The 14,819-nt window shown below is 46.4% G+C and overlaps 1 protein-coding gene and 1 long non-coding RNA gene across 3 annotated transcripts in view; one reads left to right on the plus strand and one right to left on the minus strand.

Annotated features, from left to right (window-relative positions):
- Positions 1-2,924: 2,924 nt before the first annotated feature.
- The window catches only part of LOC140726113 (sideroflexin-5-like), a 263,726-nt gene continuing 251,831 nt past the window's right edge, over positions 2,925-14,819 (minus strand). For both annotated transcript variants that reach the window (XR_012098576.1, XM_073042065.1), the window contains one exon: positions 2,925-14,341. Coding sequence is in view for 1 of the 2 variants with exons in the window: in XM_073042065.1 (XP_072898166.1) it covers positions 14,264-14,341 (78 nt within the window). In the remaining variant the exon portion in view is untranslated. The remainder of the gene's footprint in view (positions 14,342-14,819) is intronic.
- The window catches only part of LOC140726115 (uncharacterized), a 39,524-nt gene continuing 32,271 nt past the window's right edge, over positions 7,567-14,819 (plus strand). The window contains exon 1 of the long non-coding RNA XR_012098580.1: positions 7,567-7,744. This is a non-coding gene — a long non-coding RNA (uncharacterized lncRNA). The remainder of the gene's footprint in view (positions 7,745-14,819) is intronic.

A 14,819-nucleotide genomic window follows, 5' to 3' on the forward strand; every position in this document is an offset into this window, starting at 1 on the left:
ATACCAGTAGGGTAACTGGTCTTTGTAAATTGTCCTGTGATAGTGTTAAATAGGTGGGTTGCTGTTGATTGTGCTGGAAAGGTCTGTTCCACACGAATCTCTAAGTAATTAGAGACTCTTATTGATCTTTTCGTGATTTTTATTAACAACCTGGATGTGGGGGTAGAAGGGTGGTTTGGCAAGTTTGCAGACGACACAAAGGTTGGTGGTGTTGTGGATAGTGTAGAGGATTGTCGAAGATTGCAGAGAGACGTTGATGGGATGCAGAAGTGGGCTGAGAAGTGGCTGATGGAGTTCGACCCGGAGAAGTGTGAGGTGGTACACTTTGGAAGGACAAACTCCAAGGCAGAGTACAAAGTAAGTGGCAGGATACTTGGTAGTGTGGAGGAGCAGAGGGATCTGGGGGTACATGTCCACAGATCCCTGAAAGTTGCCTCACAGGTAGATAGGGTAGTTAAGAAAGCTTATGGAGTGTTAGCTTTCATAAGTCGAGGGATAGAGTTTAAGAGTCACGGGGTAATGATGCAGCTCTATAAAACTCTGGTTAGGCCACACTTGGAGTACTGTGTCCAGTTCTGGTTGCCTCAGTATAGGAAGGATGTGGAAGCATTGGAAAGGGTACGGAGGAGATTTATCAGGATGCTGCCTGGTTTAGAGAGTATGGATTATGATCAGAGATTAAGGGAGCTAGGGCTTTACTCTTTGGAGAGAAGGAGGATGAGAGGAGACATGATAGAGGTGTATAAGATATTAAGAGGAATAGACAGAGTGGACAGCCAGCGCCTCTTCCCCAGGGCACCACTGCTCAGTACAAGAGGACATGGCTTTAAGGTAAGGGGAGGGAAGTTCAAGGGGGATATTAGAGGAAGGTTTTTCACTCAGAGAGTGGTTGGTGTGTGGAATGCACTGCCTGAGTCAGTGGTGGAGGCAGATACACTAGTGAAGAGACTACTAGACAGGTATATGGAGGAATTTAGGGTGGGGGGTTTATATGGGAGGCAGGGTTTAAGGGTCGGCACAACATTGTGGGCCGAAGGGCCTGTACTGTGCTGTATTGTTCTTTGTTCTTTAATAAATAAATAAATTAATAGCGACAGCAGCCTGGGTTCAATTCTCGTTGCTGTCTGTAAGGAGTTTGTACGTTTTGCCTGTGACTGGGTTTCCTCCGGGTGTTCCCGTTTCATCCCCTTTTCCAAAGACACAAATGTTAGGGTTACTGAGTTGTGGGCATGTTCTGTTGGCGCTGGAAGGGTGTTGATACTTGCGGGCTGCCCCCAGCGTATCCTCGCACTGTGTTGGTCGTTGACGTAAACGACACATCTCAATGTACATGCGACAAATAAAGCTACTCTTTAATTTTAATCTTACTCTAAACCTGTGAGGGGGAAGGAATAACGAGTTGACATTTTGGGCTGAAACGCTTCATCAGGACCGGAAAGGCATGGGGAGGACGCCAGAAAAAGAAGGTGGGGCCAGGGAAAGAGGACAGACTGGCGAGTGAGAGGTGAGGGAGAGAGTAGGTGTGTAGGGGGAGGGGGCTGAAGTGAGAAGAGGATCGGTGTCACACTTACTCCGCTTGCAGGGGCGAGTAAGTGAGGAGGGAGGAATGGACAAAGGAGTCACAAAGAGAGCAATCCTCGCAGAATGGATGGGGAGAGGGAAAGGTCAATGGATGACTGTTCATTCCTCTCCATAGATGCAGCCAGGACTCTGAGTTCGCCCAGCACCTTGTGTTATGGGAAAGGAGTTGTCAACACTTTGAGATGAAACATGAAACGTTGACAATTCCTCACCCCTCCACCGACATTGCTCGATCCACTGAGTTCAGATTGTTTGTTACTCGAGATTCCAGCATCTGTGGTCTCACGTGTCACTGTAGACCCACGCCACCACCTCCTTCCACGCATTTGCCGTGTTGATCAAAGTAAATTTATGATCAAATACTCAGATTCATTTTCTTACGGGAATTCACAGTGACCATGATTGTTCTTGGTGAATTTTTCTGGAGAAGTGGTTTGCCATTGCCTTCACCTGGGCAGTGCCTTTACAAGACAGGTGACCCCAGCCATTATCAATACTCTTCAGAGACTGTCTCCCTGGCATCAGTGGTCACATAACCAGGTTTGTGATCTGCACCAGCTGCTCGTACGACCATCCACCACCTGCTCCCATGGCTTCACGTGACTCTGGTCGCGGGGGGCGGTGGGTTTGGGGGCGCTACACCTTGCCCAAGGGTGACCTGCAGGCTAGCAGGGAAGGAGTGCCTTACACCTCCTTTGGTAGTGACGTATCTCCACCCCACCGCACAGCATTCACAATAGAACAAAGAAATACAAATAGAATCAATGAAAAAACTACACACAAAGTCTGACAAACAACCAATGTGTAAAAGAAAGACAAACTGTGAAAATACAAAAAAAATGCTGTGACATCCACTTACAGTGAAAAATCTCCAACCAAACTCAAGCATCGAATGCCGGCAGCTCGGGTAACATGCTGGGTCTTTGTGCCAATGGATAGTTGATGCAAGACTTTCAACATGATGCCCAAACTCACTTAAAGCTAAGTTGATGTGCCTTTCACAAAGAGGCCACAGATGCTAGAAATCTGGGACAAAAGACACAGAAACTGGAGGAACACAAAAGGTCGGGCTGCATCTATAGAGGGGAATGGACAGTCAGCCCTTTGGGTCGTGACCTTTCACCCGGACAATAACGAAAGAGGAAGTTAGCCGGGTGAGGGGAAATGGTGGGGCAGGGAGGAGACCTACAAACTCACTTTCAAGCACTCCGTGTCCACAGCTCATGAATCTACTAATCATTTTCTCAGTATTATTTATTTCTTATTTGCACAATTTTGTATTCTTTTAATCTATTTTTATTTATTTAGAGATACAACACAGAACAGGGCCAACAAGCTGCACCTGTATTGAATTGTCTTTATTTCACATACATGAGGAGTAAAAATCTTTACGTTAGTACTCAACCCTAGCTTCATCACAGGACACCTTACAATGACCAATTAACCTACTAATCAGTATGTCTTTGGACTGTGGGAGGAGACAGGGACACATGGAGGAATTTCATGTGCTCACATACATACAAACATACACACAAAATACACTGCAGATGCTGTGGTCAAAACAACACGTACAACAAGCTGGAGGAACTCAGCAGGTCGGGCAGCATCCGTGGAAACGAACAGTCAACGTTTCCATGGATGCTGCCCGACCTGAGTCCATATAAATCTTCAACTTCTCCCAGAGGACGTACAGAATTGAACTCTGAACTCTGATGCCCCGAGCTGTAATAACGTCATGCTAACTGTTGTGCTACTGTGGTGCCACATTGTTTGTTGCCAGTCTTTATTTATGTATAGTTCTTCATAAATTCTATTGTATTTTACTATTTTCCTGGAACTGTCTACAGAAAAATGAATTTCATGGTAGCACTTGGTGACATATATATACTTTGACAATAAAGTTACTTTGATTTTGAGTTTGAAGAGAGTGGGAATAATGTAACAAGCTGGGAGGTGATTGGTGGAAGTGACAGAGGGCTGAAGAAGATGGAATCCGATAGGTGAGGACAGTGGACCATGGGCGAAAAGGGTCAGGTGGGAAGGGCAACAGTGGAGAGGAATATGAGGCTGATGAGTAGATAGATGGACAGGGTGTGGGAGGGGAAAGAGGTGAGGTGATTGTGGCTGTTATGGATGTTTATTTTTTTTGTGAATTTTCTGAATGACTGTTGAAGGGTAAGACAGAAGGGGAAGCTTCATTTGGTTGTGGAATTCCATTTAAATTTAAGATCCCCGCTCTACTTGCTGTACGCTCCTAACAGTGAGGCCAGATTGTGCTCTAATTCCATCTACGAGTTTGAAGAAGACACCAATGTAGCAGGCTGTATCTCCAACAATGGTGAGTCAGAGATAGAGACTGTAGTAACACGGTGACATGACAACAACATTTCCCTCGATGTCAACAAAAGAGCTGGTCATTGACTTCATGCATCTGTCTACATCAGTGATGTTGAGGTTGAGCGAAAAGTTTATTCAGATCAATTAATTACAACAGTGCACTGAGGTAGTACCAGGTAAAACAATAACAGAAGGCAGAATAGAGTGTTACACTTACAGAGAAAGTGCAGTGCAGGCCGACAATAAGGTGCAAGATCATATTGAGGTAGATTGTGAGGTTTAGAGTCTATTTTATCATACTAGGGAACCATTAAATGGTCTTCTAACAGTGAGGTGGGAGCTGTCCTTGAGCCTGGTGATATGTGCTTTCAGGCTCTTTTAACTTCTGCCCGATGGGAGAGAGGACATGAGAGAGTGTCCAGGGTGGGTGGGATCTGCGATTACAGTGGCTGCTTTACTGTGGCAGTGAGAAGTGTGGGCAGAGGGAAGATTGCTTTCCTGATGGACTGGGTTGTGTCTTCAAGTTTCTGGGATTTGTTGCTCATCAATGGGATCTGAGGTAACAGATTGCCACATTGTTGGGCTCACAATTCATGAAGGTGGGGAATTACTGATAAGAAGCTGAGGACTAGGATAGAGGGAGTGTAGGTATGATTCCCTGAAAGTGGTGTCTCAAGCCACACACTCAAAATGCTGGAGGAACTCAGCAGGTCAGAACGCATCTATGGAGGGGAATAAACGGTTGTTATAGGGTCTTGAAGAAGGCTTTTGGCACGCTGGCCATCATTTAGGGCACTGGGAAATCATGTTGCAGTTGTACAGGCTGCATTTGGAGTATCGTGTTCACTTCTGATCACCCTACTCTTGGTAAGATGTAACTAGAGAGAAAATATCTCTTAGGAACTGAGGAGAAATTTTACCACACAGAAGGGCTGTGTATATGGAACGAGCTGCTGGAGGAAGTGGGTGAGGCAGACAACATTCAAAGGACATTTGGATGGGTACCTGGACAGGAAGGCTAGATGTGGGTCAAATGGGGGAAATGGGAACAGCTCGGTTGGCAAGCTCTTGGCAGTGATACGGCTGTGTAGTGGTTAGCGTTACGCTCTACAGTGCCAGTGATTGGGGCTCGATTCCCGCCACTGTCTGTAAGGGGTTTGAACATCTCTTCATTTCCTCCCACGTTTCAAAGACGTACGGTCAGGGTTAGTAATTTGTGGACATGCTACATTGGCACCGAAAGTGTGGCAACACAATTCTCGGTGATTTGATTTGATGCAAATGACACATTTTGCTGTACGTTTTAATGTACATGTGAGAAACAAAGCTAAACTTTTTAAAATCTTTTAAGGGCCAGTTGGATTGAGGGGCCTGTTTCCTTATCGTATGACGCTTTGCTTTAATTAGACTCAGAGATGGGACAACCATGGGATCTTTCCACTAGAATTGAGAGTGCAAAGGGGAGACATAACTGGGGTACATAGAATTAAAAGGAACCTAGACAGAGTAAATAGGAAGGACTCATTCATAGAAGGGGATCAAAATCAAGGCATTTATACCAAATTGTATTGTTTCGAGGGATAATGAGGAAATGTTTTCCACCCATTGGGGTCTAGAACTCACTGCTGGGGGATTATTGGGGGACTGGTGGTGCACAGAGTCAATGGCTTTAAATTCCTGGGCATTAACATATTGAATGATCTATCCTGAGCTCGGCATACAGATACAATTGTAAGGAAGGCACGCTAGTGATCTTATCTTCTTAGGAGGTTGGGTGGTCATGGGTTAAGGGTGAAAGGTGAAATGTTTAAGGGGAACATGACGAGTAACTTCATCACTCAGAGGGTGGTGAGAGTGAGGAACGAGCTGAGTGGTGATGCAGGTTCAATTTCAACATTTAAGAGAAGTTTGGATAGGTATGTGGATGGGAGGGGCATGGAGGGCTATTATGAGACTAGGCAGATTAATAATTTGGCATGGATTGGATGGGCCAAAGGGCCCGTTTCTGTGTTGTAATGTTCGATGATGCTACATTATGGAGTTTCGGCTTGTCACTGAACTCACTGAGAAACTTCTACAGATGTCCTGCTGAAAGTTGCACCATGGTCTGGTAGGGCAATTCGAATGCACAGAAAGGCAGGGGGCTGCAGAGAGTAGTGGACTCAGCTCAGTACATCCCTCCCCACCATTATTAGTATCTACAGGAGGGGCTGCCTCAAGAAGGCAACAATGATAATCAAAGATCTCCATCATTTGGTCACGCTGTCTTTTCCCAGCTTCCACTGGACAGGAGGTACAGAAGCCTGAAGTTCCACATCACAAGGTTCAGGAATGGCTACTTCCCTTCAATCATTCGGTTCTTGAACTAACTGGCACATCCCTAACCACTACCTCAGTGCAGCAGCATTATGACCACTTTGTAGTAAAATACTGATTTTTGCTCTAATTGCATTCTTTTGTGAAATATTGTGTATAATTGATGCCTTTCTGCTTATCTGACACTCTGTGTCTGTGATGCTGCTTTAAATTAAGTTTTTGCTAAAGGTGGCGTGAGTAGAAACTCCGATCACATCGACACTGCAATCGGACGTGGACCTGAAGAGCCATAACCTGTCGGACTGAGCAACCCAGTACCTGGAGAAAAGGTGAGGCTGGCTGTCTCTTTGTTGACTCCCACCTCCCACCTTGTGGAATGTTTGACGATTTACACTCTGTGATTCGGTGGAGGGATACAAAAATTATGAGGGGTATAGATGTGGTGGTGGGGTGGAGATACATCTCTACCAAAGGAGGTGTAAGGCACTCCTTCCTTTCGCTAGCCTGCAGGTCCCCCTTGGGCAAGGTGTAGCACCTGCTTGGACCCCAATCAGGGTCACGTGAAGCAATGGTGGATGGTCGCATGAACAGTTGGCACGTATCACAAGTCCTGGTTATGCAACCCCTGACGCCAGGCAGTCAATCTCTGATGAGTATTGATAATGACTGGGGTCACCTGTCTTGTAAAGACACTGCCCAGCAGAAGGCAATGGCAAACCACTTCTGCAGAAGAATTTGCCAGGAACTATCATGGTCATAATCACCCACATGATATGATGCTGATGATAGATAAGGAGTGTGTGATGGGACAGTGACAGTTCTGTGTTTGACCCATAGTAGAGCAGGAGAATAAGGGGAGATTTGATAAAGGCATAATGAAGGGTATAAATAGGGTAAATGCAAACAGGATTTTTGATTTTTCCACTGAGGTTGGGTGGAACTACAACTATAGATGATAGTTTAAGGAGGAAAGGTGACATGTTTAAGGGGAACATTTTCACTCATAAGTGGTGAGAGTGTGGAATGAGCTGCCAATGGAAGGGGTGGATGTGCGGTCAATTTCAACATTTGAGAAAAAATTGAATTCGTACATGGATGGGAGGTATATGGTTCAGGTGCAGGTCGATGGCAGAATAACTGTTCAGCATGGACTAGATGGGCCAAAAGGCCTGATTTGTGGTGTAATGCTCTATGATTCTATGGCAAACATACCTACACACATAACCACACAATATCACACAGTCACAAACACTCAAAGGTTGCAGGCAGATAGCTGTTTTGCTTCACCGATTCTTTTCTCATTGGTTTTCAGGTACGGTGTGTCCGTTCGTGACAAATCAGTGATCTTTACATTGCATCAAGGTGGACACGTTGCTCTCCCGCTGTGACAGTGTGTGATTCTCCTGACTACTGATCGAGCAGCCATCTCCTGGCTCCTGCCTACACCTTCAGCCATTCAGTGCACCTGCACAGACACTTCGCCAGTCCCAGTGGGAAATCAGACATGGAGGTACGTGTGTGTGTGTGTGTGTGTGTGTGTGTGTGTGTGTGTGTGTGTGTGTGTGTGTGTGTGTGTGTGTGTGTGTGTGTGTGTGTGTGTGTGTGTGTGTGTGTGTGTGTGTGTGTGTGTGTGTGTGTGTGTGTGTGAGTGTGTGTGTGTGTGTGTGTGATTTTACAATTTACTGTGCTAAGATTAGAACTAGTGAATACAAGCATATTTATTAATTTTAAGACATTTTCATTGTAAATATTAGTTTAAGCATTTAATTCACATTGTCAGAGATTCGTTTAATTTCTTCTGAGTTAATGCATCACTCAATATAATAGAAACTTAGTCCAAAAATTGAACATTGAAAAATGAATCAAATATAAAAGGTCTGGATAAAGAGAACGCGAGAGAACATTTCAATATAGAGGGACGGGTGAGTTTAGGACCAGAGGGCACAGCCTCAGAATAGAGAGATGTCCCTTTTGAACAAAAATGAGGAAGAATTTCATCAGGCAGAGTGTGGTGAATCTGTGGAATTCATTGCCACCCATGGCTGTGCAGCCCAAGTCATTGATTATATTTAAAGCAGAGGTTGATAGGTACTTAATCAGTTGGGGTGTCAACGGTTATGGAAAGAAGGCAGGAGAATGGGGTTGAGAGGGATAATAAATCAGCCAATTTGGAAAGATGGAGCAGATTTGATGGGCCAAATGGTCTAATTCTGTCCCATGTCTTTTGGTCTGATGAACTTAAAACAAACAGCCTACAGGTAAGGCTTTACAAAAGATGGCAGCATGGCTGAGTTGAGGAGAGGGTAATATTCTTCCAAAATCAGAGCCCCGTGTTGGAAACCCAACAATCTTCGCTTTTATTTTTAGAAGCAGGTTATTTTTTAATCTCTCCTTTGAGAACAGAGTGAAGGAGCTGCAGATGGATTAACAGTCTGACACGGCCTGTTGTGAACACACCTTCCATGGCTGTAACCAACTTTATAAACTTTTCATTAGCTAATAGGATAGTTAATTGTAACAGATGGGAGCCATTTCTGATTCTTTGAGAGAGGAATTGTGGAGTGAGATGAATTCACATTAGCAGGGATACAGTCAGTGACATAGGGGGCTGGGGGACAGGGGTCACTGAAGGACAGTGTGAGGGGCTGGATTAACGTCAGTGGGAGTATAGTCAATGACACAGGGTACTGGGGGAGAGGGGTCACTGAGGGACAGTGTGAGGGATCTGGATTAACATCAGTGGGGGTATAGTCAGTGACACAGGGTGCTGGGGGAGAGGGGTTACTGAGGGATAGTGTGAGGGAACTGGATTAACGTCAGTGGGGATACAGTCAGTGACAAGGTGCTGAGGGAGAGGGGTCACTGAGGGGTAGTGTGAGGGAACTGGATTAACGTCAGTGGGGATACAGTCAGTGACACAGGGTGCTGAGGGAGAGGGGTCACTGAGGGATAGTGTGAGGGAACTGGATTAACGTCAGTGGGGATACAGTCAGTGACAGGGTGCTGAGGGAGAGGGGTCACTGAGGGATAGTGTGAGGGAACTGGATTAACGTCAGTGGGGACACAGTCAGTGACACAGGGTACTGAGGGAGACGGGTCACTGAGAGATAGTGTGAGGGAGCTGGATTAACGTCAGTGGGGATACAGTCAGTGACAGGGTGCTGAGGGAAAGGGGTCACTGAGGGATAGTGTGAGGGAACTGGATTAACGTCAGTGGGGATATAGTGCCAGGGTGCTGAGGGAGAGGGGTCACTGAGGGACAGTGTGAGGGAGCTGGATTAATGTCAGTGGGGATACAGTCAGTGACAGGGTGCTGAGGGAGAGGGGTCACTGAGGGACAGTGTGAGGGAGCTGGATTAACGTCAGTGGGGATACCGTCGGTGATACAGGGTGCTGGGAGAGAGGGTTCACTGAGGGACAGTGTGGGGGAACTGGATTAACATCAGTGGGGATATAGTCAGTGGGCACTGGGGGAGAGGGGTTACTGACAGATACTGTAAGGGAGCTGGATTAAAGTCAGAGGCGACACCATCTGTGACACAGGGAGCTAGGGGACAGGGGTCACTGAGGAATAGTGTGAGGGATAATTAATACCACAAAAGGTTTACTGAGTGACAGTATGAGGAAAAGGAGAGATCAGGATGTTCACCATTTCCTGCCGTTGCTGTTCAATAGTGCAGAGGGAGGCGTTGGTCATACACTATAATGCAGAAAGAATCAGGAGAGGTGACAGGAACTGAGAATCAAGGAGATGAGTGTTATAATCAATTTGTGTGATCATCTGCATCTCCCGGCTGCCTCTCTCGCCCCTTCTGTTCCAGATCCAACAGCTCGTGCTGCGATGTGAACCTAAAGCTGCTCCCGCCTCTGAGAGGGAACAGAGATTGCTGGTGGACGGTTCAGGGTGATAAGACCATAAGACACAGGAGCATATTTAGGCCATTCATCCCATCGAGTCTGCTGCACCATTCCTGATTTATTTTCCCTCTCAGCTCCATTCTCCTGCCTTCTCTATGACGCCCTGTCTAATTAAGAACCTATCAACTTCCGCTTAAATATACTCAATCACTTGGCCTCCCGTGGCAGTGAATTCCACAGCTTCATCACCCTCTGCCCAGAGAAATTCCTCGTCATCTCTGTTCTAAAAGGATGCATCCATTCTGAGGCTGTGCCGTCTGGTCCTAGACTTCCCCACTATTGGAAACATCCTCTCTACGTCCACTCTAACTGTGCCCACTGGTCCTAGTCTCTCCCACCATCAGAAATAACCTCTCCACATCCAATCTATCTGTGCCCTCTGGTCCTAGACTCCCCCACTATTGGAAACATCCTCTCCACATCCAATCTATCTGTGCCCTCTGGTCCTAGACTTCCCCACTATTGGAAACATCTTCTCTATGTCCACTCTAACTGTGCCCACTGGTCCTAGTCTCTCCCACCATCAGAAATATCCTCTCCACATCCAATCTATCTGTGCCCTCTGGTCCTAGACTCCCCCACTATTGGAAACATCCTCTCCACATCCACTCTATCTGTGTCCTCTGGTCCTAGACTCCCCCACTATTGGAAACATCTTCTCTACGTCCACTCTAATTGTGCCCACTGGTCCTAGTCTCTCCCACCATCAGAAATATCCTCTCCACATCCAATCTATCTGTGCCCTCTGGTCCTAGACTCCCCCACTATTGGAAGCATCCTCTCCACATCCAATCTATCTGTGCCCACTGGTCCTAGACTTCCCCACTATTGGAAACATCTTCTCTATGTCCACTCTAATTGTGCCCACTGGTCCTAGTCTCTCCCACCATCAGAAATATCCTCTCCACATCCAATCTATCTGTGCCCTCTGGTCCTAGACTCCCCCACTATTGGAAACATCCTCTCCACATCCAATCTATCTGTGCCCTCTGGTCCTAGACTCCCCCACTATTGGAAACATCTTCTCTATGTCCACTCTATCTGTGCCCACTGGTCCTAGTCTCTCCCACCATCAGAAACATCCTCTCCACATCCAATCTATCTGTGCCCTCTGGTCCTAGACTCCCCCACTATTGGAAACATCCTCTCCACATCCAATCTATCTGTGCCCTCTGGTCCTAGACTCCCCCACTATTGGAAACATCTTCTCTACGTCCACTCTAACTGTGCCCACTGGTCCTAGTCTCTCCCACCATCAGAAACATCCTCTCCACATCCAATCTATCTGTGCCCTCTGGACCTAGACTCCCCCACTATTGGAAACATCTTCTCTACGTCCACTCTAACTGTGCCCACTGGTCCTAGACTCCCCCACCATCAGAAACATCCTCTCCACATCCACTCTATCAAGACCTTTCAATGTTCAACAGGTTTCAATGAGATCGCCCCCCCCCAACACAAGCTTGTAAACTACAGTGAATACAGGCCCAGAGCTAGCAAACATTCCTCAAATGTTAAACCTTTAATTCCCAGACTCATTCTTATGAACCTTCTCTGGACTCTCTCCAATTCCAGCACATCTTTTCTTAGATAAGGGGCCCAAAACTGCTCACAATGCTCCAAGTGTGGTCCAACCATGAGTGTGTTCTGATTGGACACACTTGTGCAGTCAATGTGTGCTTAACCATTAAACACACATTGAGCATGGTATCCACCATGTCAGCGGGGAAATGATTGACAGATCTAGGCTCATTCACTTGGATGAGAGGGCAGGTGTCCCGTATCAAGCTCGACAAACCGTCCAATCAGGTAACAGTATTATATGCTGCATGGTAACGCAGCGGTTAGCAATTGTCATCAGGGTGCAATTCCAGCCACTGTCTGTAAGGAGTTTGTACATTCTCCCCATGACCGCATGGATTTCCTCCGGGTGCCCCAGTTTCCTCCCACAGTCCAAAGACATATGGGTTAGGGTCAGTGAGTTGTGGGCATGCTACGTTGGTGCTGGAAGCGGCTGCCCCCAGCACATCCTCAGACTGTGTTGGCTGTTGACATAAATAACATACTTCACTATATGCTTTGATCTACACGTGATATGTTTAGTAAGATAATCTTGATCCTAATCTCAATGAGAAAGGCCACTTGTGATGTCTGGTGCTCGGAAGGTGATTGGTGTACGACGGTAAAAGGTACATTTGTTCCCCTGAGTGTCCTATGGGGGGAAAGAGAGGCTTAATGGAAGGATTCCAAATGGGGGGGGGGGGTGGGGAAGGGGTCAGCAACTCGGGAGGACACGTTCCATGTCAGTGGCTTGAGGATTAAAGGCAAGAAGAGATTTGTTTTTGTTAGTCCAGGGATCAGTGATCTGGAATCACGAGTGGATAGGGAGTAATTGCACACAACATGCAGGAGGAACGCAGTACGTCAGGCAGCATCTACGGAAAGGAATGAAGAGTTGACATTTTGGCTGAGACCCTTCATCAGGGCTGGAAAGAAAGGGACAAAAGCCAGAACAAGCAGGCATGGGAAGGAAAAGGAGTACAAGTTGTCAGGTGGTAGGTGAGACCAGGTGGGTGGGGGAAGAGGACGAAGTAGGATGCTGGGAGGTAATAGGTGGAAAGGTAAAAGGCAGGAGGAGAAGGAATCCAATAGGAGAGGAGCATGGACCATGGGAGAAAGGGAAGGAGGAGAGGCACCAGGGGGAGGTGATGGGCAGGTGAGGAGAAAAGGTAAGAGGCCAGAGTGGGGAATTGAAGAAGAGGGAAGGGGGAGGGGGAAGAAATTACCAGAAGTTGGGGAAATTGATGTTCATGCCAGCAAGTTGGAGGCTAGCCAGATCGAATATGAGGTCAGTAGAAAAGGGAACTAGATTAACAACTGATTGTGGTAGCAGATTCATCAGATAAAATGGTAAACTGGATCAGCAAATTTGTGGATAAGATTGGGGAGTGTAGTGGACAGTGAGGAAGGTTATCATGGCTTGCAGCAGGATCTAGACCAGCTGGAGAAATGGCAGATGGAATTTTACGCAGACAAACGTGAGATGTTCAACTTTGGGAGGACAAATCAGGATAGGAGTTACACAGTGAGCAGTAGGGAAGTGAGGAGTGTGGTAGAACAAAGTGATCTAGGAATACAGATCCGTAATTCCTTGAAAACGGCATCACGAGCAGATAGGATTGTAAAGAAAGCTTTTGGCACATTGGCCTTCAGAAATCAATGTACTGAGTACAGGAGTTGGGATGTTATGTTAAAGTTGTATAAGATGTTGGTGAGGCCTAATTTGGACTATTGTGTGCAGTTTTGGTCACCTACCTACAGGAAAGATGAACATAAGATTGAAAGAGAAAAAATTGACAAGGATGTTGCCAAGATTTGGGGATCTGAGTTACAGGGGGAGGTTGAATAGGTTAGAACTTTGTTCCATTGAGTGGAGGTGAATGACGGGGGATTTGATTAAGGTGTAACACAGTATTACAGGTATAGGCATGGTAAACGCAAGCAGGCTTTTTCTACTGAGGTTGGGAGAGACTAGAACTGGAGATGATAGGTTAGGGGTGAATGGTGAAATATTTAAGAGGAAGCTGAGGGGGATCTTCTTCTGATGGAGGTGGTGCAAGTGTGGAACGAGGTGCTGATGGAGGTGGTGGATGTGGGTTCAATTGTAAGTTTGGATAGGTACATGGATGGGAGTGGTATGGAGGGCTATGGTCCAGGTATGGGTTGACGGGATTGGACAGAACAATATTTCAGCACGGACTAGATGGGCCAAAGGGGTGCTTCCTGTGCTGTAGAACTCTATGACTCTAATCACCGACAGTAAATTAAGGGATGAGATCTTGGACTTCTGTGGTCTTCGAGATGCTAGCAGACACATATATCCCAACCTGGCAGGAGAACTATTTCACTTGTAAAACAGATCCTGGTTGAAGAATCAGTGATAAGACATTGGGAGTACAGTTTGATTTTGTAAAGATGATTTTCAGATAATTAGTTATGTTATACAAGGAAACAGTGGTAAGAACTGAATAATTATCTGTGATCAGTAGTCATAATAGATTTTCTTGTTGCTCATTGATCATTTCCTGAGAGATCGCGTCATCACAGATCCTCATAAACCCTTATTGTAAAAGACAGTCTTGCTCAGTGTTGCTGACTGGATCTCCAGCTCCAGTTTCGAAGTTTCAATCTGCAAAATACAATGAAAGGGGGTGAAGATTCAAGGGCAACAGCCTTAGTGCAGTCTAAATGTTTCTGCCCTTCTTGCCTGAGTATACGTTCCTGTCCTCTGATCAGTCCTGACAAGTTGGGGTCTGGGGTAGATCAGCTGCGATCATATTGAGCAGTAGTGTAGTGGGTGGTGGGGTGGAGATATGTCTCTACCGAAAGAGGTGTAAGGCACTCCTTCCCTCTGCTAGCCTGCAGGTCCCCCTCGGGCAAGGTGTAGCACCTGCTTAGCCCCCCGATCAGGGTCATGTGGGAGCAGGTGGTGGATGGTCGTATGAGCAGCCGGCGCAGATCACAAGTCCTGGTTATGTGACCACTGATTCCAGGCTGACAGTCTCTGAAATGTATTGATAATGGCTGGAGTCACGCGTCTTGTAAACACCCTGCCCAGAAGAAGGCAATGGCAAACCACTTCTGTAGGTTTTGCCAAGAACAATTAT

The sequence above is a fragment of the Hemitrygon akajei genome, chromosome 4, assembly GCF_048418815.1.
Source record: "Hemitrygon akajei chromosome 4, sHemAka1.3, whole genome shotgun sequence".
Taxonomy (NCBI): Eukaryota; Metazoa; Chordata; class Chondrichthyes; order Myliobatiformes; family Dasyatidae; genus Hemitrygon; species Hemitrygon akajei.